Source organism: Dermacentor albipictus, chromosome 10, assembly GCF_038994185.2.
Source record: "Dermacentor albipictus isolate Rhodes 1998 colony chromosome 10, USDA_Dalb.pri_finalv2, whole genome shotgun sequence".
In the NCBI taxonomy this organism is placed as follows: domain Eukaryota; kingdom Metazoa; phylum Arthropoda; class Arachnida; order Ixodida; family Ixodidae; genus Dermacentor; species Dermacentor albipictus.
The window spans coordinates 70,356,592-70,382,612 of NC_091830.1; the positions used below are offsets into that span (position 1 = coordinate 70,356,592).

At 44.6% G+C, this 26,021-nt stretch overlaps 2 protein-coding genes across 5 annotated transcripts in view; both read right to left on the bottom strand.

The window, feature by feature from the left end:
- Positions 1 to 26,021, bottom strand: part of LOC135899375 (uncharacterized) — a 141,426-nt gene that overhangs the window by 29,870 nt on the left and 85,535 nt on the right. For 2 of the 4 annotated variants that reach the window (XM_070526738.1, XM_070526736.1), the window contains one exon: positions 1,109 to 1,216. The exons of the other annotated variants lie outside the window; for them this stretch is intronic. In XM_070526738.1, coding sequence (XP_070382839.1) covers positions 1,109 to 1,216 — 108 coding nt within the window. The remainder of the gene's footprint in view (positions 1 to 1,108; positions 1,217 to 26,021) is intronic. 4 annotated transcript variants of the gene reach the window in all.
- Positions 5,579 to 6,974, bottom strand: LOC135899841 (putative nuclease HARBI1). The gene is made up of 2 exons (XM_065429223.2): positions 6,635 to 6,974; positions 5,579 to 6,040 (listed from the first exon to the last, which is right to left on the bottom strand). The coding sequence occupies exons 1-2, from the start codon at positions 6,972 to 6,974 to the stop codon at positions 5,835 to 5,837; spliced, it is 546 nt and encodes a 181-aa protein (XP_065285295.1). The 3' UTR covers positions 5,579 to 5,834.

A 26,021-nucleotide genomic window follows, 5' to 3' on the forward strand; every position in this document is an offset into this window, starting at 1 on the left:
CGCAAAGCATTACGACATTCATAGATGCGGTACCATATATATATATATATATATATAGAAAGAGAGAGAGAGAGATGTTTGTATGTGTGTGTGTCTGTTTGCAACCTTTAATCACAGAACCCTGCAGTAAAACACGTTACAGAACAGAATCACAAGGAAGGAACAAAAGAATTTCACTGACGTTTCAGCAGGGGAACGGCCTTCACTACGACCACTGGTATCACGAGGGCAAGAGTTATAAGCACGCGCAATTCAATGCAAGTTGTTCTGGAAGTCGCAATGGTTGGCAGAAACGTGCCTTTTCAGCCTATCAGCGTGTGTGGTTCAGTCACTCGCAGAGCCCATTTGTTCAGCGGTGGTATGCAGTAGCACCTTTCCTATTTTAAGAAAGGGCTTATGCTTCTGGAAATATACATGTCGCAAACGCTTCGCTACCCATGAAAGCTTTAAGCTATGATGGAACTTGAAGAATGCATACGATTGATTCTACTTAAGTCTGTTTAAACCGAACAGAAATAGCTTTATTTACATGATTTACCATAATTTATCAGCCGATACCAGACCGTTCTTCATCTCAACTCCTTCTGCTCGTATGTAGTTGCTGAGCGCCAATTCTTGGTATCGGAAGGCTGCGCGCCTTCTCCTGGCGCAATGTGGTCGCGGCTACGACGCAATGACAGTAGGGCGTTCCTTTGCGTGATGTTGCATTAAGAGAACTGCTATATACAAATTGTAACATGGACAGTGTCTTCATCTCCATGAATTCTTGGCTGTTTCCTAACATCCCCGACAGTGACGGTCCCCGAAACAAGTCATGTTCCACTGTGACGCCAAGGAGGCAGCCGCAATCTGCGTAACATCACAAATGAGCTGCCTCTGCGTTAAAGCAGCAAGGCATACCAGCTTAAAATTTCAAATCAGGATTTTTAGGGCATTTTTAGTGAACCCTGACCGGCTCTCATTTCCCTTCCTTCCATTTTTTTGGTATCTATGCACACAGGGGTAAACATCCCGTGCGTCTCTAAGAGTCCGCTACGGCTGGCTTTCAGCCGCGCGAATAAAGAGTATGCAGTGGGTGGTGGTTAGTACATTAGGGCAACTGACTCACTCAGACGCAGGCGTGGTCGGAGCCCAAACGTCCTTTGCGCTGGCCAAGCTGGAATCATTAGGCCGTACGCGGCTTGCCCTGGTACTGTTCCACCAGTGAGATATTTCCCTGAACAAAAGATGGTCCAGTTCTCCGATATTGCGCATATGCCGGTCACAAATGTATTCTTCGTTAAAGACATATTTGACTGTCTCAAATAGAAAACTGAAGTTGTAGAAGTGAACCTTAGAGGTAAGAGAAATATATTAAAAACACACAGCCCGCTTTGGCAATACATTCGGCTCGGAAATCATTACTGAGACAGCAGCCTTCTGCAACACTGAAAAGCACAATCGTGTTCTTTGTTACCTTCTTTTTCTAGAATAATGCACTCATTCACTTCTGAGAAAGGGACAAGAGTATAGCAGTTCCACGGCAGTTCCTTCTAGAGGGTGTTGTGATAAAGTATTGTCCTCTAAAGAAACAAGATTTGCAAATTTAGTGTAATATTTCGAGGGTAATCGCAAAGTTTGTGTTTTGAAAGAACTGAACTTGTTGTTAGATATATAAGCTCTGAAGGTGTCTTCTTGATGTCGAACATTTCTTTTAACAATGGCACAGGTATGTGAGCTGTCTTACACGAACTAAAATTACCGCTCTCGCAAACCCCAGCTTTCATATTGCTACTTTTATGTTGAGCTAAGGGGAGCTGAAAAAAGAACGACGAGGAATGCGAGGAGGACAAAAATAGTCAAAAACTGCATGATCTCTTTTCAGTCTAACCTAAGGTTCGCTATGTTTCTAAATACACCTTGTAAATAGTTTTAAAAGCGTAAGATTTCAAGCGTGTTCGCTTTTCGTTTCTTCGCACAGCGTAGGCCGCCTGCATCTTGTGGCCATGCCTTCTTGGATCACCTATAGCGGTGCCTGCATCCTTGGCCACCCCCAGTGTGTTACCCTTCCACATCAGCATGATCTCGGTGGATAATCCTGCATCCATGGTATTGACGTAGAAGAATGGCTGCGCATGCACCAACGTGTAAGCAAGGCGAACAAGTAGGACCAGACTTTAATCCCAGACAATCTTAATTCATACCCCGAAAAAAGCGTGCACATTTGGTGTCAAACATGTGGGGAGGAACTCATTAGGTTGGAGCTGTTCAAACAGAAGCTGTCGGCCTTGTTGGGTAATCATTGGTGCGCCACCTGGAGACGGAGAAGCAGCTCGCTGCCCATGCTACCGAAAAATACGGCTCCGACAATCAAGACGTTCTTGTCATTTCTCGCAAAATATACCCGCCTAAGGCAAAGTCCGACAAAGTAGAACATATTCTCCAAGGGATTGACGTATTTATTCGTATTTAATGATGACGTATTTAATCGCATGGTTTTCAACATCTCTGCTGTGAAATCTATTATTAAATGCGTTCATTATAAAACTCGTGGATGTTAGATGACGTTATTGTGTTTTTTTAGCGATACATCATTTCTACATGGTAAAACATGTTGGATCTAAGCTTTACTTGCGTTCTTTTTTATTCAAATACGAAGTACTGCATTTTACGAGCCAAAACAACAAGATCATTATGAAAAACGCAATAGTAGAGCACGCCAGGATAACTGAGGACGGGTAAAGGGAGCTTTCAGAGTACGCTTGCTTCCTCCATCGCTCCTTCGCTGAAAGGACGCCTCACTTAAAGTTAGGAAGCGCTCGAAAGAAAGGAACGTTTCATTGTTTGGGCCTAAGTGGAAAGAACGTTCACAGGCGAGGCTGCACCATAAGCCTCCGTCGCCGTAGTACGGTTTATCATGGTTGATAATGGTCCGACGCGGTATTTAGGGCATTAAACTGCGATAACGGCTTTTCGTTATCGGAACCTCATATGCGCACCTGGCGCCGGCCTCTGCAGTAGCTTGCTTGCGTCATCAATTCACTTTGAGCCGACGCTCGCAACAGATCGTGTCGCTGCAGCTTGTTTATACTAGTCTGATCAGGTTTCGTAATGCTGATACTGACTTCGGGCTGCGTGGGGATGAGCAAGTGGACCAACGCTTACGTATACTTACGCAACTACGTGAGAAATTCCGGCATGAATTTCGTTTAAATTCTGGTATAAAATATGTTTATTCTTCCAGAAAAAAAACGAATGCCCCATGTTCGAGCTAGACCAGAATTGTGATCTCGTTCGTTAGTGTCCACGCAATCAAATACCGCCACGATTCTGTCCTGCATGCACCGACATGAGACATTTGGACTCATACAGTGCGAGGTGGCACGTGGAGATTTCTTATTGACTACTGTCATTTCAATCCCGTAACCAATGTAGGATATATATACTCCCTCTCTAGCATAGAAGACAGCCTTGATTTTCTTTGTGTGCCCGGCACGCTTTGTCCTCGAACCTTCGGTCCGAGTATCGGGGGATTTTCTGTGGATGATCTTGATCTTGATAAGAAGGTATTTTAACATTGGACGTGACTTGTACGGGACTAATTATATCCTGTTGAATATCTCAGCGTTGCACACCATGAATTTTATGCTGGGGATGATGGAAAATGCTCTGAGCATGATGTAAGACTCGTTGGGTATGATGGAATACACCGTGGCAGTAACTGGTGGATAGTGGCTCTAGTGGTAGATGATGCGATATATTGATGAGATTCATATTGTGTAACTTCCGTCTTTCATGGGAGTGCTGGGTGGATGGTAGGATACATAATTATATGAATTGGTCATTCAAGGTTACAGATGTATGCCCTGTGAGGACTGGGAGGTCAATCCCATCGTTCGTAACCAGTTGTCAAGATTGGAGTCGGGCATGAATTAGAAGGTAGCTGGCCCCTGCCACCTTCCAACTTATCCACGATGAGGGCGTTGTTGAAGGAGAGGACTGCTTCTCATCGAGAACGAGGAATATGGGTTTATTTACAGTATCTACATGAGGACGTGCAGTTCATCAGCCTAGCATGACTGCGGGAGGAAGTGCACTGAGCAGCCGCGCAGCAGCGGTTTATACACACACGGTCCTCCCTCGATCCCAAGGTGAAGAAAACGTTTAACTAGGCACCGTAGACGAGCCGCCTCTTTGCGCGAGGGCTTACACACACACTTCTCCGCACAGGTTCATGGTCCCCAACCGAGGTCCGACGGTCTTAACAGAACTCGTTGTTGACGTCAGGAATGGTGCGTGGTAAAAGGCCTTGAACTATGTTCCCTCGGGAACTCCCTTGCTCACCGCAGACCGGGTCGGCGGTGACGTGTTCCGTCACAAAGCCTGGTTCGTCGAACCCATCTCGGGCATCCCGCGACGCAGAGTGGCGGACGCGAAGTATTGTCTTTTGTACACAGTAGACTTAGTGACGCCGTTTGGCTTTCCAGGAAAAGTCGACGCCACTGTCGCACCTTGCTGGCAAAACTGTGCAGATCAGCGGGCCGTTTTTAACAGCGCCTCCATGCCCCGGAAAATCTCAACTGTCCAGCGCCGACAACCGCTGGGCAGGAAGAGAACGGCTGGTGGCCAGGGGGTGATGCCTTGGCTCTCAGCGATCACTTGTGTAATGATGTCACCGCCCCAAAACATCCAAAGAGGAAAGGCAACTGCAAAACGAACCTCACAACACGGCTCTGCGCCGAGATGAAGCACCTGGGATCTGACTTTAGACACGCTAGGCTTTAAAGAAAACGTAAGTGCAGAAACGAAAAATGCTGCATTTCGCTATGCTAATTTTTGAAGCAATTTTCTTCTGACAAATTCAGCACTCATGGGGGGAATACTGCTAAATGAGAGGGGATCTTCTTCGCTTAACAAAATTAACAATTCTAGCCCTAAAATTTAGGCGGGACCTTTAAACACAGTATTCAAATTAGCCTGCTCAAACCATCCGCATTGCTATGCAACTTTCCCTTCGTATATCTAACGGAGAAGTACTATTGGAGAGTGAGACTCCATCGGAGCAAGCGGCCATTCTTGGGTGAAATTTGATTGAGCCACGTCAGAGTACAATGGTCGGTCTCGAAGATGAACTTCGCTCCGTACAAAAGACATGACAACTTCTGGGCGGCCCAAACTAACCAAGCGCATTCCTTCTCTGAAGCGATGTATGCTTCCTCTCTTGCAGTTAGTTTACGGCTGGCACAGAGGATAGTATGCTCTTCGTTATCGTCGCTGACCTGAATAAATACCACGCCCATACCTCTTTAAAACTGAAGGTAGCGCTAAAAAGGAACGGACACACGAAGAAAAGACGACACGACGACGAAGAAACGCTACTGACAACTGGGCCCGCTTGCACAAACGCCAGCCTCTAAGTCTAGACTTAAATCCGAATCTTGTCTTATTGTAATCTAAAATAAGACTGGACTTTCCGGCCATCATGTTTCGCTTGCACGAACCGACGAGACTGAACTATAGTCCGGACTTATTGAAGACGGTAGGTACTTTTAGTACCTAGGTGGGAAATTTCGCCGTCGACAGGGAATGAGATGGGGAATGGGCCGGAAGTTCGTTGCGGCGGCGACAGGCGTTCGCGCTGTCCAATAGTTGACCGCGATTCGATGTCAACATCCGGCCGCACTCCCGCGCTTGTCACCCCTGCAGAAGCAGCCGAACCAGCTGCAAACGTTGACGGTACGCGCGTGTTTTCAAGCATGTCTTCGCAACCGCCCGCCAAGCGACTCAAGAGCCATCACTGGAGCGAAGACGAAAAAATAGATTTGGTCCATATCATAAGCGAGAAAACCACTGCTTTATTTAGTAAGTTCAACGTTTATGGAGTGATAAAAGTGGCGGTTGACGTAGGCTTCTTCATGCTCTCCAGGAGCCTGTATCCGCACATGCGTGCCGTCAATTGCACCCACGACGCGCGGAAAGCCAGCGACAGCGTAGAAGCAGCCTTGGACTCCCCGCACCTCTCTAGGCGACGGCCAACTGGAAAGAAAACGAGGGTGGTCACCTTTAGATTCACGCCGATGTCATGCGCGGTCTTGCACACAATGACACACGCACATATTCAGGGAAGCACACGTATATAGTGTTAAGCTCGTGCTGACCATCACACAGCTACGCACGACGTCGGCTTGAAAGAACAAAATGACGAACTGCTCACTTGAGGCTGGAAACGTTATTCACGGAGAGCGACACCTTCGCGGTACGTGTAATCAGTTAGCTTCGTTGCAGTCGAGTAGGTGCAAACATTCGAGACATCGTCAGCTGATGTTCTGGCAGCGCAGCTTGTTCAAATTTAAAGTTCGACGAAGCGGGAACGCGGCCACACGTTACATCACATTAGCGAGATCAACAGAGCCTATAGTTCCACCGATGATTCGACGTACTGCATGCCGGACGCGGCCAACGCGCTCCGACGCGCCCGGCGTCTAACGCTCGCCCTCTACGCACGTAGGCATTTCGCAGCACTAAATTCCTAACGCGACACGCGCTCCTACGTTCCGCAAAGCACTTGCGTGCGGCGTATTTATCGTTATGACGCAGTACTAAAGCTGTCTACTAAAACAGGCAGTAGAAAATAAATGGTTGGAGAGAGGCTTACCTGATGAGGCAACCCGGCGTACCGTGCGGCTTGCGGTCGATTCGTGGGCGCCGATCACATCTCCGGCAGTAATCAAGAAGCATCCGGAGGCAAAAAATTTCAGTGCCAACATCACCTGCAGCTCGGCACTCAAAGCACCACTCCGACACGTCGGGTGCTCGATCTCGGAGCGAAGAAACTCGGCAAGAAATACTATGCCGTCCCGCCCGAAGCGTACGCGCCGCTGCAGCTCCTCCTCGCTGAAGGCGTCCAACGGATTTGTCCTGTCGCGAAACACGCGTTCGCGGCACAGCCAGTGCTCGGCGAGCATCTCGAGGCGGGCCAACCGCAGGGCAGCCATGTTGGAAAATACTGAATAAGTTTTGGATAAGCCAGCTCGAAGGCAGGCTAGATTCCGGTCTCATTTCAGTCTTAATTTGGTGTCTTGTTTCCGTCTAGTCCCTTTCGTGCAAGCGACTTATCGGCTAGGGAAGATTAAGCCTCCAATAAGATTCGAATGAGCCTGAAGATCAGAATAAGACGGGACTAAAGAGTTTTGTGCAAGCGGGCCCTGGTTTATTTTTCGCAAGAATTCTATATTTAAAAGAATCACAACACATGCGCACAACCGTACTACACCAGCCTTCTTTATCGCCATATCAAAAACAATGTCATGCACGCGAAGCGAGATGATAAAACTCCCGAGCAGCAAGAAGTGAACACATGACCAATTGAAGAAAAGCCATACCGTTATGGTTTTTCAAATTTCCCCAGAAGTGTTTGCTCAGCCGAGTACAAATTAATTGAAGCATCGCTGATGCACAGACCCGCCTTTTATTGTATGTGGAAAGCTTCCAGCAAAACTCTAGCTTTTGCACTTGCACTTCTGCCCAGAACCTTTGCTTCTTTAAACCGTGGCACGCACTCGCAAACTATCACATGCGAAACTAAATTCGCAAGTTTGTCTTGTTTTGTTAGGCTTTGAGAGTGTTCCCTTAAGCGGTCATTGAGGCAACGCCCCGGGCGTCTGCCCGATATAGCACTTGCCGCAGGACAGGGGAATAAGGTATACCACTCCTAGGGCACATCTTCATGCTGCTTTTTGCAACCGCGCTGACCTTCACCGCAGATGCGGGGCCACAGCCTCGCCAACTTGTTTGGCGCAGAAAAAACAAGCGGCACGTTGTGCCTGCTGGCCACCTTTTTGAGGTTGTGTGAAACCTTATGAATGTAAGGCATTACCTCAGGTTTGGTCTTCACGCGTTCAGGTGCAGCCTTCATTCGTCGGGGCCGAAATTTCTTGAGGAGGGTATCAGCGACAGCTACGAGGACCGAGCAAGGGAAACCTGCGGCCAATAGCCTGCGAACCTGATAGTCAAAACTAAAAGGCATTTCGTGCGGGCACGACTTTTGAAGCGCCGATTCCATGCAGAGCGATGCAATTGCTCTTTTCACGGTCTTTGAGTGGGATGAATCATAGGGCAAAAGTTCTTTCTTTGCACGTGGGAAATACGCCCAACAGGTGTGTCCCTTAGTTATCCTCAGCCTGAGGTCTAAAAAACGTATCTCGCTATTTTGCGGAAGTTCATGGGTAAAAGCCAGGCCTTTACCATGGTCATTAAAGGTAATTAAGACCTGTTGTACAGACTCTTCAAAAGAAATGTCATTACGATCTTTTAAAAAGATCAAAAAATCATCGACATACCTAAAAACTTTTAAAACCGGGCCTCCAATAAAATCTTGTTCCAAAAGGCGATCAACATGGGCTAAAAAGATGTCGCACAAGATAGGTGCAACACAGGACCCTATACAAATGCCATTGCGCTGCAGAAAAGGCTGCTTGTGCATGCGCGCTTGTGCATGCGTGCTTCGCGTGCATGACATTGTTTTTGATATGGCGATAAAGAAGGCTGGTGTAGTACGGTTGTGCGCATGTGTTGTGATTCTTTTAAATATAGAATTCTTGCGAAAAATAAACCAGTTGTCAGTAGCGTTTCTTCGTCGTCGTGTCGTCTTTTCTTCGTGTGTCCGTTCCTTTTTAGCGCTACCTTCAGTTTTAAAGAATGCCTCACCAACTAGCCCAGCACCAAGTTTTATTGCCCATACCTCTGTCGCTTGCGTCGCATCGAACTATGAATTCCTTTTTGTAGTCTGGCGCGTGAACCACAGGACGAGAAACCAATAGCGTTTTCACACTTTGGAAAGCGTTATCTTTGTCCTTATCCCAGCGTACACTACTCCGTGCTCCCTTTCGAAGGGCGTCCGTTATTTGACTTGCCATTCGCGAGTAATTCAGAATGTACCGTTGATAGTACCCCACAAGTCCCAAAAATGAACGAAGGTCTATTTTCGTGTGCGGCCGAGAAGAATCTTCAATCGTAGCTGTTTTCAGCTCGTCCGGCCGTCTCGTGCCCTGGCCGACAACATGGCCCAGATAAGTAACCTGTGAACAATCAAATCTACACTTTTCTACACTTCTTCGCTTTCATCGTTAAGCAGGCTTTCCTCAACCGTGATAACACCTGTTTGAGGTGCGATACGTGTTGTTGCCAGCCTTCCGAAAAAATTGCTACATCGTCAAGATATGGCAAGGCGAACTCCTTCAAGTCCTCTAGGACAATATCCATTAACTTATAGAACCTAAACGGCGCGTTCTTCAGCCCGAAGATGAGTGCGAGAGGGTGAAAAGTGCCTACAGGTGAGATGAATGTGGCATAGTGGCTGGCACTTTCTGAAAAGGGAACTTGCCAGTACCCCGGCACGAGATCTATAGATGAAATGTGTTTAGCAGCGCTAACTCTTTCAATTCGTTCCTTAATGTTGGGTATGCGGTACAGCCGATCCCTAGTGGTGGCATTTAACTTCCTGTAGTCAACACACGGACGAGGGTCCTTGTGAGGGGTTTCTGCAAGTATTAGCGGTGACGTGTAGTCACTCTCAGACGCCTCAATCACTCCCAACTCTAGCATGCGCTGTATCTCTGCCTCCATAATTTCTCTCTGTCGTGGAGACACTCTGTAAGGCTTTGATCTTACGGGTTCGGTTGACTTCAGCTCTATTGCATGCGTGATTCGTTCGGTTCTACCCGGCCAATCGCTCAATCCGACGATATAGTCTCGTAACCCCCCTTTTATCTCATTTAGCTGCTCGGGTCCAAGAGCGTGTGAGCTTATCGAATGTTTTACTACTTGTTCTAGGCCGATTTCAGAATTGGAGGTCGCCTTAAACTCCTTAAACTTGGTACTAGTGCGATCCTGCTCTTTGATTGTAAAGTTAACGACTCCGCTCTGCTCTATATACGGCTTCATCAAATTGCAGTGATATATCCTCACCTCCTTCCTGCGACCGCGCATTTTCAGAGCATTGTTGTGTCTGAAAGTTTGTGCGACACTTTAACGGGCCCGTCCCTGTGAACTTCAAGCTTGTTCTTTCTTGAAGGGTTGAAGGGTTTACGTGGTCTCCGGGGTTAAACGTACGAACCCTCGCATTCTTGTCGTAATAAAATTTGGCATTCTATTGAGCTACTCCCATGTTCTTTTCGACTTGGTATTGGGTTGCGCTTAGCCGTTCCAGCAGGTTTAGCACATATTCAACAACTGTTGGACTCTCACCTTTTCCCTCCCACATCTCTCTTAACATTCTCTGTTGAGAACGGACCAAATCTCTCTTAACATTCTTAGTGGAGAACGGAGTGTCCTCCCATACACTAGTTCTGCTGGCGAGAATCCTGTAGCCTCATGTGGAACCATTCGCAAAGCAAAGTTGCCGGCTGACAGTTCTCCCAGTCCTCCTTGTGATCGTAACAGAGTGCACGCAAAACTCGCTTAAGCACCGAATGCCAACTCTCTACACTGTTTGACTGAGGGTGACAGACGGAACTGTGCATCAACTTTCCCCCGCACTTTCGCAAGAATTTGAAAATCAGTGCGCTGGTGAATACTTACCCTTGATCCGCCTGAATTTCGGCTGGAAACCCAACTCGTGCAAATACTGTCACAAGCGCGCCTACTACTTCGGTGGAGCTGAGCGCTTTCAGAGAGATTGCTTCTGGAAACCTTGTAGCCACACACAACATGGTAAATAAGTACCTGTAATCCGATTTTGGTTTTGTTGGAGGCCCTACCGTGTCTATTGCAAGTCGTCTGGAAGGTTCTGTCATTAAGGGCACTACCTTTGGTGGAGCTTTCCATGTCTCTCCTGGTTTACCCGAGCGCTGGCAGGCGTCGCATTATCTTACAAAGTTTTGTGCGTCTTTGAAACCACCAGGCGAGTAGTATTTCATAAGCAATCTTTCCTTTGATTTGATTTGTGGCCGGACCATCCATTTCCATGACAGAGACTCAAATGGTCCTCCCTGTACTTAGTAGGTACGACTAACTAATCTATAATCCTACCCTTTCGATCTCTGTAGTGCCGGTACAATGATTCTTCTCTCTTTTGTATTGTCACGTTGCGCCTAGCAATGGCTTCTTTAGCTGTGCTGTGTAATTTAGCTAAGCTGTCATCATACTTTAGCTCCACTGCCAGTGACTCTCTGTCCACACGTAAGAGCTGATCAAAGTTCTTTGAGGTAGGGGATAGTAATGCCCCTGTCTCGCTTGCGACTGCGTCAGCTTGCTCTTCCTGCAGGCGTGAACTTTGGCACTCTAGTGATACGCTGTCATTGAGCTGGTCAGCTGGCAGGCATTTCCCAACGGTTCTTTTGTCCCTCAGGCCTAGCTCCGATTCAGGTATTGAAGTTATCTCTTTTGTTGTTTCCGCTGGAGCAGCTTGTGCGTTTTCGGCCGGAAGCGACGCGATTTAACGAGCTTCGCCTCGGGTCAATGCCTGTAGTGTGCGCTCTCCCAGTTTAAGCTCTTTTTCACGCAGTAACCGATTCGAATGATTCGAAAAAATGTAAGGGTACTGCAGTGATAAAAATTTTAAAACTGCAACCTCGGTCACTAGCTCCCCGAATGGTCCACTGATTTTGACTTTGGCCATGCGCAGACAAACGCTCTGTTCTTCTACAACTTGTTTGATCCAGGTTAGTTTTCAGGTGAAATCATCTACCGTCACGTAATAGGGATGGACAATGTCCGTGTTGGCGGAACTGTCTCTTAGCACCCGGCATGGTTTGCCATTAAATCCCAGGTCATGAAGATATGGGCTTAAAAGTTCCATATTCTAGTCCCTTTCATCCACGTAGGAGACAACTACTCATGACTTCCCGCAGTTCACAGCTATATGCCCCAGTTTGTGGCATTTATAGCAGCAGATTGGTCTTAAAGATTCGAATTTTCTTTTCTGCTCTTTTTGTACAGTTTCGCCGTTAGGTTTGTCTTCGCTCCTTTCAGCGGGCTTTTCCTCCACGTCTACAGGCTCCGATCGTCTATTCTGTGAACCCCTTCTAAACAGAAATGATTTCCGTGTCCATTTCGACCGTCCCAATTACCGTTCTCGGGGTTCAGCTTTCTACGCGTTGCGTACTCTTCGGCTAATTCCGCCAGCCTTTCCACAGTGTTTACATTTCCTCTGTCTTGAACCCACAGCTTCACAGATGCTGGGATGCTTTTGTAAAACTGCTCTATACACATGCATTCAATGATCCTGTCTCTGCTCTCGTACGCTTCCGCACTTTTCAGCCACTCGAATAGGTTTTCTTTTAAGCTATATGCACACTCCGCATACCCCTCGCTATCTTTCTTGCCTGTGCTCCTAAACCTTTGCCGAAAAGCTTCAGCTGAAAGGCGGACTGCTTCAGAAGGCTGGCCTTGACCTTCGCATAATCGTATGCCTCTTCCACACTGAGTCTGGCGATTACTTCTGCAGCCTCAAACGACAACATAGACAGCAACCGCTGTGGCCATGTACTCGGACCGAAGTTCGTCTTCTCGCAAGTCCTTTCAAAATTGCTTAAGAATAAGCCTATGTCAGTCCCGACCTCAATGACCTGTCCATGCGGCATGATTCTGCCTCACTTTATCGTCCCAGAGCCCCTTCATTTCCTTGAGACAACTCCAAACGTTTGCTTTCAAGTTCCAGTTGCATTTTTCCTAACTCGCAATCTTTATCGCGCTCCTCTCTCTCTCTCTCTGTCCCGTTCTTCTTTCTCCCGTTCTTCTCTCTGTGTGTCCGGTTTCTCTCTTTTTATTTCAGAAGTTCCAGCCCCATTTCAATTTCTTCCTCACTGGCCTGTTCGGAAATTAGCTTGACTAATTCCGCTTTTAGCATTTCTTTGCGTACATCTAGGCCCAGTTTCTCACCAACAATCAAGAATTCCTGTCCTGCGTGATGATTGCTGCTTTACTGCCTTGGTCCTGCTCGCTAAACCTGCCTAGGAAAACACAACCTAGCTAACCATCAACAATCTAGCTTCCATACAGCTCTAAACAGAACAACAAAAAATGAAGCCTAGAGAGTCAAAGCTATCAAAGCAGAAAGCTGGGCTAGTTGGTGCGTCATCATTATTCTAAAGACTAGCGCAAAATAGCAGGGACAAAGACAGAGAAGATGACAAGACGAGCGCTAGTCCTGTCGTCTTCTCTGTCTTTGTCCCTGCTATTTTGCGCTAGTCTTTAGAATAAAGTCAAAGCAAGAACCAAGCAATCACCGCAGACACAGCACCACGTCACAAAATCGGTCTCACCGCTGTCAGCCAGTTGTATGGATTTGGAGGTCAATCCCACAGTTCGTAACCAGTTGTGAATGTTGGAGTCGGCCATGAATTATAAGGTAGTTTGCCCATGCCGTCTTTCAACTTATCCACGCTGAGGACGTTGTTGAAGGGAAGGACTGCTTCTCATCGAGAACGAGGAATATGGCTTTATTTACAGTATCTACATAAGGACGTTGCAGTTGATCAGTCGAGCGTGACTGCGAGAGAAGTACACTGAGCAGCCGCACAACAGTGGTTTATAAACACACGGTCCTCCATCGATCCCAAGGTGAGGGAAACGTTCGACCAGGCACCGTAGACGAGCCGCCTCTTTGCGCGAGGGCTTACACACACACACACTTCCACACAGGTTCATGGTCCTCAACCGAGGTCAGACGGTCTTCTCAGAATTCGGGGCTGACGTCAGGAACGGTGCGTCGGAAGGGTCCTCGAACTACGTTCCCTCGGGGACTCCCTTGCTCACCGCAGAACGGATCGGCGGTGGCGTGTTCCGTCACAAAGCCTGGTTCGTCGAAGTGATCTTGGCAATCCCACGACGCACAGTGGCGGACGCGACGTATTGTCCTTGGTACACAGTAGACTTAGTGAAGGCATTTGGTTTTCCGTGAAAAGCCAACGCCGCTGTCGCAACTGGCTGGCAAAACTTGCACCTCAGCGGGCCGTTCTTAACAGCCCCCAAACATTCATCTCAGTAAAACAGATATTTGTAATCTCATATATCAACTTCCAGAATGCTACATTCTAGTGGGTAATCTTAAAGCTCACAACACATTGTGGGGAGACTGGCGATGCGACAACGAGGTCGCCTGACAGAAAACTTCCTTGTAAATTATAGTGCGCGCCTCTTCAGTCAGAAGGAGCCAACATATAATCTTCACCATATTTCATATTCATCAACAGGGCTGTCGATTGGCTACGCTTCCCTTTTCCTTGACTTGGAACGACATGTAATCAAAAATCTATTTGGAATTCGACACTACCCACTCACGCTAAGCTGAATAACACAGCATGACTCCATTCCGGTTCTCACTCCCCGGAAATTGACCTGGGCTGATGGGAAAGCTTTAAGAATTCTACCTATTTATCACGATATTTTAGAAGTAATTTTAGCATAGATCCTGCTGTATCATACTTCACCGCCTTCATCATTGAAGTTCATTTCTCGAATAAGTGCTGCCTAATTCAAAAGATTGATTTCCTGCTGGACTGATAATTGCAGATAGACATGATGGAGACCAAATAAACCATCGGCCAAACGACGTGAAGGTCCTACTGCTGAAAATTTTATTGAATTTAAACATACTAAACCACAGGGAAGAAGGACGCGACGACAAGCAAGGAGGGCAAACAGGGAGAGGTTGCTTTCAGGTATAAAGTCATACACTAGGAGACGGGCATATTGAACGGGATAAGAAGCCTAAAGAGACTAGAAATAGATCCTTTCCTCTCTTTGCTATTTTTTGTTCACGCAGTCAAAAATGCTTGTTAGTATGCACAAACTCGCCCACCTACAAGTTCTCACATATATCTGTCGGCCCTTGTGAATGACGAATTAAACAGCGTGGAAGACGCAGGAAGAGCTTACAGCGTGCAAGCGACAAATGCATCGTAGTCTCAACAAAGCGTCAGAATGGGCACAACAAAATGGCTTTAAGGTTGGCCCCAACGAAAGTACTACTGTTCTTTTTCAAGAATCTGAAGACTAATCACTGAGCCAGTTACTAAACTACACGGACAACTTACTTGAACAGAAGGGATAACTGGGATACTTGGTTTACTTGGATATTGAAAGTGTAAAAACGCGCAAAGGCGATAGCCAAGAGAGTGGACACGAGGGGTTCACTCATAACAGAAAAGTTGATTGAAAGGAAAGAAATATGTTCACAGTCATGGAGTATGACGGCAGCGCAGGCGCGTCAAGGATTACGCGTTATATCATTTCAAAGGCAACATTAAAAGTTAAACAAAAAATCTTCAATTCCTTATTACGTGGCAAGACCGACGGTGGCTGACCCAGTTATTACCCCTTTGCTTTATGTGGAATGCCTCTTCCATTTCACAGGTTAACTAGTTAATGCTTTCGAAGGAAAGCTCAATGTCTTCAAGAACAGAATAACAGCCGCAATCTCTCCAGCGGGCGCCTAGATGTGTCGTTCCTGATTCAAAATATAAAATATTTGTGATGTAATAAAAGAAAATGTTCAGTTGTTATTAAGCGGCTCGTTCTATTCACCCTCTTCCTTATCGTCTTTGTGCGCTTTTACGATTTCGAGATACACGTACACCAGATACCCGTTATCAAAAACGCAAATTTCTAGGCGTTGTACTTGATTCATGGCTAAGCTTCATTGGCCACGTTAAATACGTTAAAGGTAAATACCATAAAGCAATAAAACTTAATTTTTCGTCGCACACAACATAGCGTAGCCACCGAAAGTACCTCGTTAACCTGTACAAGAGCCTTATACGGGTTACAACAATGGTTAGTTGTCTCCACATCTGCAGAGGAAATATTCGAGATATACATATTGTGCCTACAGCGAGGGAGCACTACTCACTTCGTCTTAGAAAGCTCAGGGAAGAAATGGGCATGCCACTTATGGCACACCATTTATTGTGCAATGCAAACACATATTGCTCGCACCTAATACATCTACAGCATTTACAAAATCAAGCCTTGAGGATCATTACTTTCTCCAGTTACATGTCACATGCAGTACCAATTTTCAGTTCCATAAAAATACTACCATTACGTTACATGCTCCAGCTCAAATTGGGTTTACTAATATACCGCACACTAAATCATGAAATAATTTTAGATGCATTTAATAACTCTGCTCTTACCAACACTAACAATACGAGATTTTCCTCTAACAACAATTTTTTACTCCCTCGAATAAACACTAATTATGGAATGTTTACTTCCCTTTTTACGGCCATTAAATACTGGAACAAACTACCACCCCATATTAAAGCCTGCCGCACAACATTAACATTCAGGAGAGAGACGAAGAAATATTTACTAACGACACTACTGGCTACTGATTCATTACTATAAGAATATATTGTGTACAAATCTATTTCCCAGTTTTCAATGATTCTGTACTTACCTATTGTATCGAAAGCCTTTATTTATTGGTTATTCTATATCTTCCTTTGTCTTCTTTTTAATCCTTTCTTAGACATTTGAAATTTTTTGTCGCATAGCCTATATAACATTTGTACTTTGCGTATTGTAAGCATATATTTATTTTTAATTATCTGTTGCAATAACCCCGTGTTCTTTGACATGTGTCATTCCTGTGTTTCATTAACCTTTCAATTACCACATATTTATTTATTCATACGCTGTATCTGTTTCATTTGCTGTGTTTTGAACTTCAATTATTGTAAGCAACTTTTTGTATTTCTTTATTTTTTTTTCATTAACTTCGTGTTTTCTGATGTCTGTCGTTGCTATTTGCCAAAATGTATTAATTCATGCAATGTTAAATTACTAATAGGAGGTCCCCCTGACAGTTCTTGTAACTCCGGGACCTCCTTCTGTACTAATGATGAATGATGAAATAAAAGAAGAAAGTGCGAATTGGCAGCTGGTGGAATGTAAAATACCGGTAAATAATATCTACGCTAGAACGTCATAAGAAAACTGGTTATTAAGTACCAGAGACCTTAAAGCAATTGCCCTTGAATTCAGCTGTATGGCCGTGGCAGCAGGCAGACGTTGAAAATTAGGTCCGCAACGGTCCTGATTTTCATTAAAAATACATTTACGTTACGCTCGATAACAATTTATCAAGTAGCCAAACACAACCTGCTAAATAATATTTATCATGGGCGTAACATTTACGTTCTGCCAATTACTTTGGTGGCATGAAGCATTACCAATGTTCGGCAACTCTGTGGTGCTTTGTCTGTAATTATAAATGTTTATATGAACACTAAGACTGCTCGATTTGCCTGTACGGTGACCGCCTGGTAAAAACTAACACCCCTCTATGGTCACACACAACCTCAGTCACTGGCCTAATGTTTTAAAAACTCCGCAGTGGGTTCTCTTTAATCGTAAACATTATCCTGGAGCAGTGATACAACATGGTTTTATACAACACGTAGCAGTGGCAGTGTGAAACAGACAGTTTTTTTTGCCACTTGGAAGTGTGCTCTTCTCTTACAATAACGCCTTCGTATATATAAAACCTGTAATGGCCACGGTCTTCGTAGACGTTCGCCATCTCTTTCCCTAACTCATCGCCATCCACCTCATTTATAAAAAGGGTGTTGTCCTCTGCGGACATTATGCCGGAACACCAATGAGACTGTTGCTTGAAAAAAGTTTCGCTATTCTTTTTACCTCTTAATAGCTCAAAATCAAAAGAGCAGATTAACAAAGCCCAACAAAAACGTCTAGCGCGGAGTTTTACAGCTTAGAAAAGGTCTGTCGTTAACTGGAGTTTTTTAATTACATTGGATGGCACCGAAGTCTCGCGCATCCCATTAGAAGTGGTCATTATTGAGGTCATCTGCAATATCTGCTTCGATACCGGACACACAAAATTGTACAGAATTAAAGCACACTAGTCTCGTGATTCATAGAAAAGCATTAAATGTGTGCTTTGCTAAATAATGATTCAGTGATTCAGGCAACATGACAAACAGCACCAATTATTAAGCACTACAGTACAGGACTGAGATATTGCCAGGAATACCTAAAAGAACATACCCTAAGAGCCAAATCTCCCGAATTGGGAAAAGTCATTGGCTGAAAGTGAGTCCGTGGAAGAAGCCAAAGCGACTAACGGGCTTGAGTCTCTTTACCTTCAAGTCTTCTCACGCTCAAGTCTCTGCCATATGCGTAAATGACCACACGTTGCGGAGCGCAGGCAGTTCTCCATTAGTTCAAGCACCGACAAGCGCCACTGCACCACGGGCCAGTTATATCCCGGTGACCGTGCGGCTTCTGAGCACGATGCGTGAGCTTCAATTGGCCTTTTTTGATACCTACTGGTTTGAGCACACCTCGAAATTTTTGTCTGGCAGCACCATCGCTGAGAAAGCACATGTTGCCCGGTGCACCAGCGCAGAGGCTCGCATGCTCCTTCTCGCAAAGACTTCGCTCTGCGGCTGTCTGCTGTTGCCTAGACCAATCCCTTTAGGTACGACAGGAGGCTGTTCAGTGTCAGGGGGCACGGGATATATGTCTACGAGATAATTGCCAGCGGGATATGTGCCTTCAAGAGCGTAACAGTCAGTGGCGACCAACACACACGCTCGTTGAGCACTGGACAGGTCAGGGATGACAACTTCAATTCCTGATTTCTGTCGACTTGTTTTCATGCCTGTGAGCTCTCACAATTTTTGTCAGTCTTCACTGCATTACCAACAGATTGAGTAAAAAATGCAACGAAGAACGCAAGCGGAAATTCCAAAAGCTGCGGAAGGAATGCAAATGTCAAAGCTAGCGCGGAATGTGCTTAAAGTGGCACGCGTTTGGGCATTATAACTTGTATTTGATGAAATATAATCACTATGTCTGCTTACCCTCCTCTAAACACAACCACGTCTGCTCCGATAAACAAAGGTACTGTCCAGCTTTGCTTCAGTGAACGTCTAGCGAGAGGCAAAATTTAAATTCAATTGTGTCATGCGTGGTGTGACAACGTCGCCATCTCTGCATGCGACAGTGCGACACATAGGTCATCGACTAATGGCAATTTTTTTCTTTTCGACAACAACACCATTCTAAAGCGCCTGGTTAGTAAGATTGCAAAGATACGAGCAAAAATATAAGAACACGTTTCAGATACATGTGGTTTTAGGATGCGACACAGTCAGACCTATTCGAAAGACGTTACACGTCTAAACAACATAACTTCACAAACTGATCTATTTGCTCTTTAAATAAATCCATGATAATCTGTTATGGGGTATGTGAGAGGTCATTTAGTCTCTGCATTTCGAATTACACGACATGTATTCCAGTGCAATAAGGAAAGGATGTTGTACACATCACAAAATAGATAACTTCACAAACTGTTTATTGGAACAAGTTTGGTTCTGTGAAGAACCTAACTTAGCGATCCGCTTATAAATAATAACGCAAATATGTAGCTTTTTTCTAATTTCTAAAATATAACAGCATTTATAGCTGTACAACTATGACGACGTTCAAGCAAGTTCAACTATGCATAAGAACTTTTCTGCAACCCCTATAATCTGGTCATTTGCCCTGAAGTGAGTGAGCCCCATTCTTCAGGAAAATTCAGCCAGAAAAAATAAGATTGTGGTTCTCACTTTTGGACCGGTACTTGTTCTTTGAAAGCAACAACTCAATGGAAAATTTGAGCTAGGTAACTCTTTGTGTAGCAAGCACTCAACTTGCGTCTGAAATTTTCATAATATCTGAGAACTGAACACACCTTTGTTTAGGCTTAAAGACACGCGGAGCCAATCGGGCTGGGCCTGGCCTGACCTGAACCTTGCTGTCGAGTCGCCGGCCAGGCAACTGGCGGGCCAATGCGATGCACTTTTAGGTTCGGGCTGCCCCTACGGTAAAATAAACGGCTGTGCACGTTTTAAATTGCGGCAACAAACGGCGATAAGCTAGGCGGCATTGTGCGTCCCACTTTCGATAGATCTTCATTCAATTTCATACGAAAAATTGATACCATTTGTGGATCGTCAAAGAATGTAGATTTCACTTATTATCGGTTGGGCCGTACGGATATCTGCAGGGCTAGAACGGCGGACAGCTGTAGCGTGTTAGTAAAGGTTAACGAACAATTTCAGTACATTTCAGTGAAAGATACAATGTGACGTTGCTCTTTGCGTGTTTTCGTACCGTTTCTGCCGATCACTGAGGTCTCGACACCATCTTTCCTTTGGCTACGTTCCTTTACAAGTAAGCAGCTTCTCTAAGTTTTACCTTTACACACATTGCTAACAGCGGTCGCACACCTTTACACATAGTATAATTGTCCACTCCAGTTCATGTGGCACGCCATAGCCCCCACGCGTGGCTGTACAAGTCGCAGTCCTCTCGGAAGGAAGCTGCAGCCTATCATAGACACATCTGCTTCTATTGAAGCTCTGTCGTATTTTTCTACACAATACCATGCTATGGGCCTTGTGAAAAATTTGGAAATGAGGAGGAACGCAGACAATGGACACTCAAGACAATGAGCAGAACGAGAACAGGGTAAAAGCTGGAGCCAACGTTGCGACAATGGACTTGTGTAACGCTACACTTGACTCTACAAGACATTACACAAAAAATAAAAACGTGAAGTATGATAAGTTTCCGCTCTAGAGAATTTTACCGTAATCTCTGCTATCTACCTTTGTCGTGCACCTTTAGAAGAAGTTGCTCTAGCTGCACGTAATAGAAGACGTGAGGGGCTGCCATTAGTTATTAGAAGCCAATTTACTAGGTGGCAAAGGACAGTCAATATTTAGCCAATTGATTCAGATCATCATGATAAGTAAACAAAGAAAATTTAAGAATACATTGCTTGCATCCCCTTAGTCATGTTATCTCGGAGCGTAATTCGTGCGTAAACAGCGCTATTTTTCCGTTTCCCTTCCATACTCCCATACACTTTCATTCTTCTCCCACGCCGTCAAGATACAATGAATTTGAGACAGAACACGCTTAGTCATGCACGCATTCTGTTAATAATGCACTCTCCATGCAACATAAATATATTAGGTGTATGCCTTCTGGTTGCAAGAAGAAATAGTACGGCAGCCATTACGTGTGTACAAGGCATCAGCGCGTTTTGTGCCGATGTTTTTTACCATCGCATAATAGCACGTTAGGAGAGCTTCGATCATCCAGTCACGAAATTTACATTAAAATGTTCCGTAATCACTTTCATGATAAGGTATGTGGGGGTCAGTTATCCGCAAACAAGGTAAGCGACCCTTGAAGCTCACTTCAAATGTGTCATGTCTGTGAAAGTACGTTGCCGGTATGAGAAATATGCATCCGGTTTCCTTCTCCGGCGAGTGCTATTCCGGAAGTTCCCATCGCTTTAAGATTTAAATCAACCTCATGCACCTTGGTCAGCCCGACAGCAAAGACGTTCACCCCCGCAAAGTGCGCCTGATAAACAGGTCCGTTGAACCTCTCCATGGGCGCATCCACTTCCGGCCTCAGGAGGGATTTAAAAGAGGCCCACTTTTGTGCATTGGTTAGCCTTGCAGCTGTAGTGCCATTGAAGACTTGGCCTGATCCTTCAGTTTCGGCACTTCAGGTAAGATTTTTTTCAGTCTTTGAGGGTAGTCAACGTGTTCACTTCTATAGTTGCTGTATTATTCATAGGTGCGTGATCTATTCATACACTTAGTAGTGTTAAGTATTCGCTTATGTGTGCCCTCTGCGAGGAACTTATTGAATCAGAGCCGCCCGTTGAAATAACGTGAACAACAAAATTTCACATAGCGCGTTTGCGTTTTCGAAAAATTCGTGCAGGTGCAACAATCATATCGGGACGGATAACAAGTGAAGGTGTTTACGTTGCATACATTGCTTCATACATGGCCTGCATGCATCTTTAAAGTAAATATTTTTGTCATGCCGCACCACACTGCGCCGACATGGCACCGCCGTAACCGCACCTTCCGTGCATCTGCCGCAACCACTGTTGCTGCGCACAGGCCCCTCCGACGCGCGTGTCCCGACAACCACAGAAGTGGTGGTCACGTGCACAGACGCCACCTCCACACTCCTTTCCCCTCTCATCATCCCTAAAAGAGGATATAACAGAAAGAAACCGATGGAAGGCTAACATGATACACTAAATTCACTTTCTTGTGCACATATCACTGCTTTACTTAAATAATATAAAGTAGATGTTATTCACCCTACGTTGAACGTGGTGTATCGTGGTGTATCATATCGGCACTATATATATATATATATATATATATATATATATATATATATATATATATATATATATATATATATTAATGTATGTATAGTGCTCTCTTAGAACGCCGAAGTTATGCTCAACGTATTTGTACGGTTGACTCAATGCGTGCAGCCTACATGCGGATGGAGCCGGCACATGGCAACACCCCACTCCTCTCCTCATGGGAACGGGGAGCATCGTGAAACAGCTTCGCTATTATCTTAGTTGAAGAAGGTTCACTCATACAGTGACAAGAAACTGGGACAAAAGCACTTTCAAACCTGCGTAGTGAACATATCTGCTCGGTACGTCAAAATGCTTATAATTCTCAAAGTAGCCGAATTTTCAAAGGCCAACTAGAAATGGGACAGGTAAAAAATTATTTTAGATCGCTAAGAAGCGCAACAACGCAGGGTTCATTCGGTGCACCTGAATGTAGGTGTTCGACATCTGCTCGCTGTGTTTTGTAAGCGGCAGGAAATGTACCTCTCCTTACGTCTTCGCAGGCAACCAAGTGAGGCTCTTTGCTAAGATGAGGTTCACCTCTGCCATCTTGCTCCTTGCAGTAGTATCAGGTAAGCGGGTCTTGCCGAATGGCGACGCACTCATTGTTACATCTAACAGAAGCCTTTTGAACTACGCTCCAGTACACGAAGCACTGAACGAACACTATCGCCGCTAATCACACCTTGCGGAACAAATTTGCACGTGCAAACACAGAGACGCTGTGATTCCATGAAATGTAGACACGAATCGATACTCCCTCCTCTCCTCCCAAATGGATCATTCCCATTGCCTACCAGATTCTCCTTGATCAAATCAAATGAAATGAATTTTGATGAGCATTTCCTTTTGGGCTTTGTTTATTTCCCCCATTTGTTATCGAAACGTCGAGAAAAAAGCAAAATGCTAGGATAAGACCAAAAAGCTGCTGTTTTACCAGCTTGACAGAGTCCATACTTCGTTTTTTTTTTGGCATCTGGCACCGCAGAATACAAATAATCTACACTTAATCAGAGGTGTTCTACATCAGTTGACAAACATACACAAAAACCTTCTATAAATCCACGCTTTGGGAAACGGCGAACAATTGTACACTACATATAAATATTATTCTACAAAAATATCTAATATTTGACGACGGAAACGCACTCGAAAGGCGGAAAGCGATGCAAAAACAATGCAGAAGAGAAATACTCCACATACAAGTTCAGTGTCAGAAATGAACAAAGCAACAAAGTAGGAAGAAATCTGTTACATACACGAGCGGCTTTGTATGAAATTGTAAAATATATTGCAGTGTAACAGGAGGTAGAAAACGAAACCCCATGTGACTGCTTCTAATCAAAAACTTCGCTTCTTTTTTGGGGCATGTTAATAATACTACTGTTTTTCTTTTACAATTAGTTTTATCAAGCAGGAATGCCGTGTTCAAATTTAATTACTTCAACGTGACAGGGAAAGGCACGAACGAGGAATGCCTTCTCCTAATATTTTAACGCCATTTTACATTTTTCCTAAGGTTGCATTATTTTAGGAAGCAAGTATTTTTGGATGAGCCATTACCAAGTATTACGGGAGAATCAGCAATGTTTAGCTACCTCAATTCCAAAAGATCGTTTTGGTCTCATACTGTCTCATATTTGCATATAGCAGATATTTTATTATTTCCAGATATTCTTGTCTCATTTATTGTTTTAGACCTTTCTTGGGAGCCTTTTCTGATATAAATTTAATAGTTTTGTGGTAAATTGTTTTTAACAAATAGACAAATATGCCAAACGCAGTATTTGCATTAGTGGATTCGTAAACAGCATTCCAACATGTTTGAGTAATCTCACTCCTAAAGTTGCCTAAAATTTTAATATTAATTATGATGTTCCATGTAAGGTTTTGGAGCTGTTATTTTTGCACAAATGAGATGTTCATTGCACATATAAAGCATGTTAATAGGGATGTGATAACTAACATCTGCGACAATAGTACCAGATAGTGTTGTCACCCATTCCACTTGTAACAAATAGGGAAATATATACTTTCAGTATTACAGGGGATGCGAGTAGGCTCGGGAGTAGTAGTACCCGCGAATAAATGCAGAAGTAGAAAAAATTGACAGCTCTGTTGATTGTAACAGGTTTTGGTTGCGATGTGAGCCTATCTTCAGGTGTAGCTTGTTACGGGATAGGAAGAAGCTGAAGCTTCGTAAAAAACTTTGGTATACTCTTCGTAATTATCTGTTGTCGCTATGTGTGTTCATCTCTGCGTAGCCTTTCTGGTTATGATCACTGCAGCGGAACATGGAAAGGACCAGACCCGTAGGGGAAACGGTAAGTACAAAGGCAACGTCTTTGTGTGTGCTGTTATATAGCTGCTATGAGAGCGCCGTCATTGTCTCATCGCGCCTTGATGTATTTGCACACACACAAACACACACACACATATATATATATACATATATATATATATATATATATATATATATATATATATATATATATATATATATATGTGTGTGTGTGTGTGTGTGTGTGTGTGTGTGTGTGTGTGTGTGTTTGTGTGTATGCAGATACCTCAAGGAGCGATGCCACAATGAAGGCGCTCGCGTTAACAACGTTTTTTTATTTATTACTAACAGCAGTTTCGAAACTGGAACTTTCTTAGTCAGGGCAGCTTCAAGGTTTAGAACTGCTCGGGTGGAAAGAGTCGAACTTTCGTAACTACTTGCTGAAACGGAATAACGTTGCGCTTAAGACAATGATTCCATTGCGTTATTCACTCTTCTAACTACTGACACACGGATCTCTAACCTTCTAAAGATATTATATAGGCAGAGATAAATACTTGAAGGCTAGCAGTAGTTTTATTGTAGGCATATCCGCAAACGCACGCGTAACTATGTATTTATTAATCATTCTCAAAGCTTATACAACCAGCAATAAACACTCTATCTTCTACTTTATCTGAAACTTCTATTCCGGAACTTCCAGCTATACAATTATTTGTTGTCTGCACGAGCTATTCCTTTCTCAACTGTTTCTTGTAGATAGTCACTGGAAAAAAAATTTCAAGATTTCGGCTAATTAGCATTAACAATACACACAGGCTTACTACAGATACGTTCTTGCACACCTAAGTGTAGACTCGTTTTTTTTAAGTGTAGGCTCATTTTCGAATACATGCTACACTGTAAAGCATAGCTCTAGTGACATTCTTCCACCTATAATGTTTCATTGCTAGCAGGGGCATTGCACATGGTGGGTTTGATAGCTTCCCCACTCAAGAAAATATAGGGACCGTATTCTAGATGAATCACAATAACGATATGACTTTTGCCCTGACCGATTAAAAGAGGCCTTGGTGATACTGCATTGTGCCACAGTGATGGGTCACGCTATATACCACGTCATGCAAAGACGAATGCAAAGTAAAAAAAAAATTATGGGGTTTTACGTGCCAAAACCACTTTCTGATTATGAGGCATGCCGTAGTGAAGGACTCCGTAAATTTCGACCACCTGGGGTTCATTAGGGGGCGCGTAAATCTATCTACACGGGTATTTTCACATTTCGCCCCCATCGAAATGGGGCCGCCATGGCCGGGCTTCCACGAGCACGAAGTCGCGGCCATGGCCATGGCCGCGACTTCGTGCGCAGCCGAACACCGTAGCTACTGAGCAACCATGACGGGCGTAAGCAAAGTTGAAGAAGCCAACTGTAAATCTGGTCCCCTTACTTCTTTTCAAAACAGTCTTTATCTTGCGGTGATCGTTTATTGGGTATATCACTCGAAAGCCCAATGCCTGTGTGCCCTTATCTCCAGTCGCAAAACTCGATAG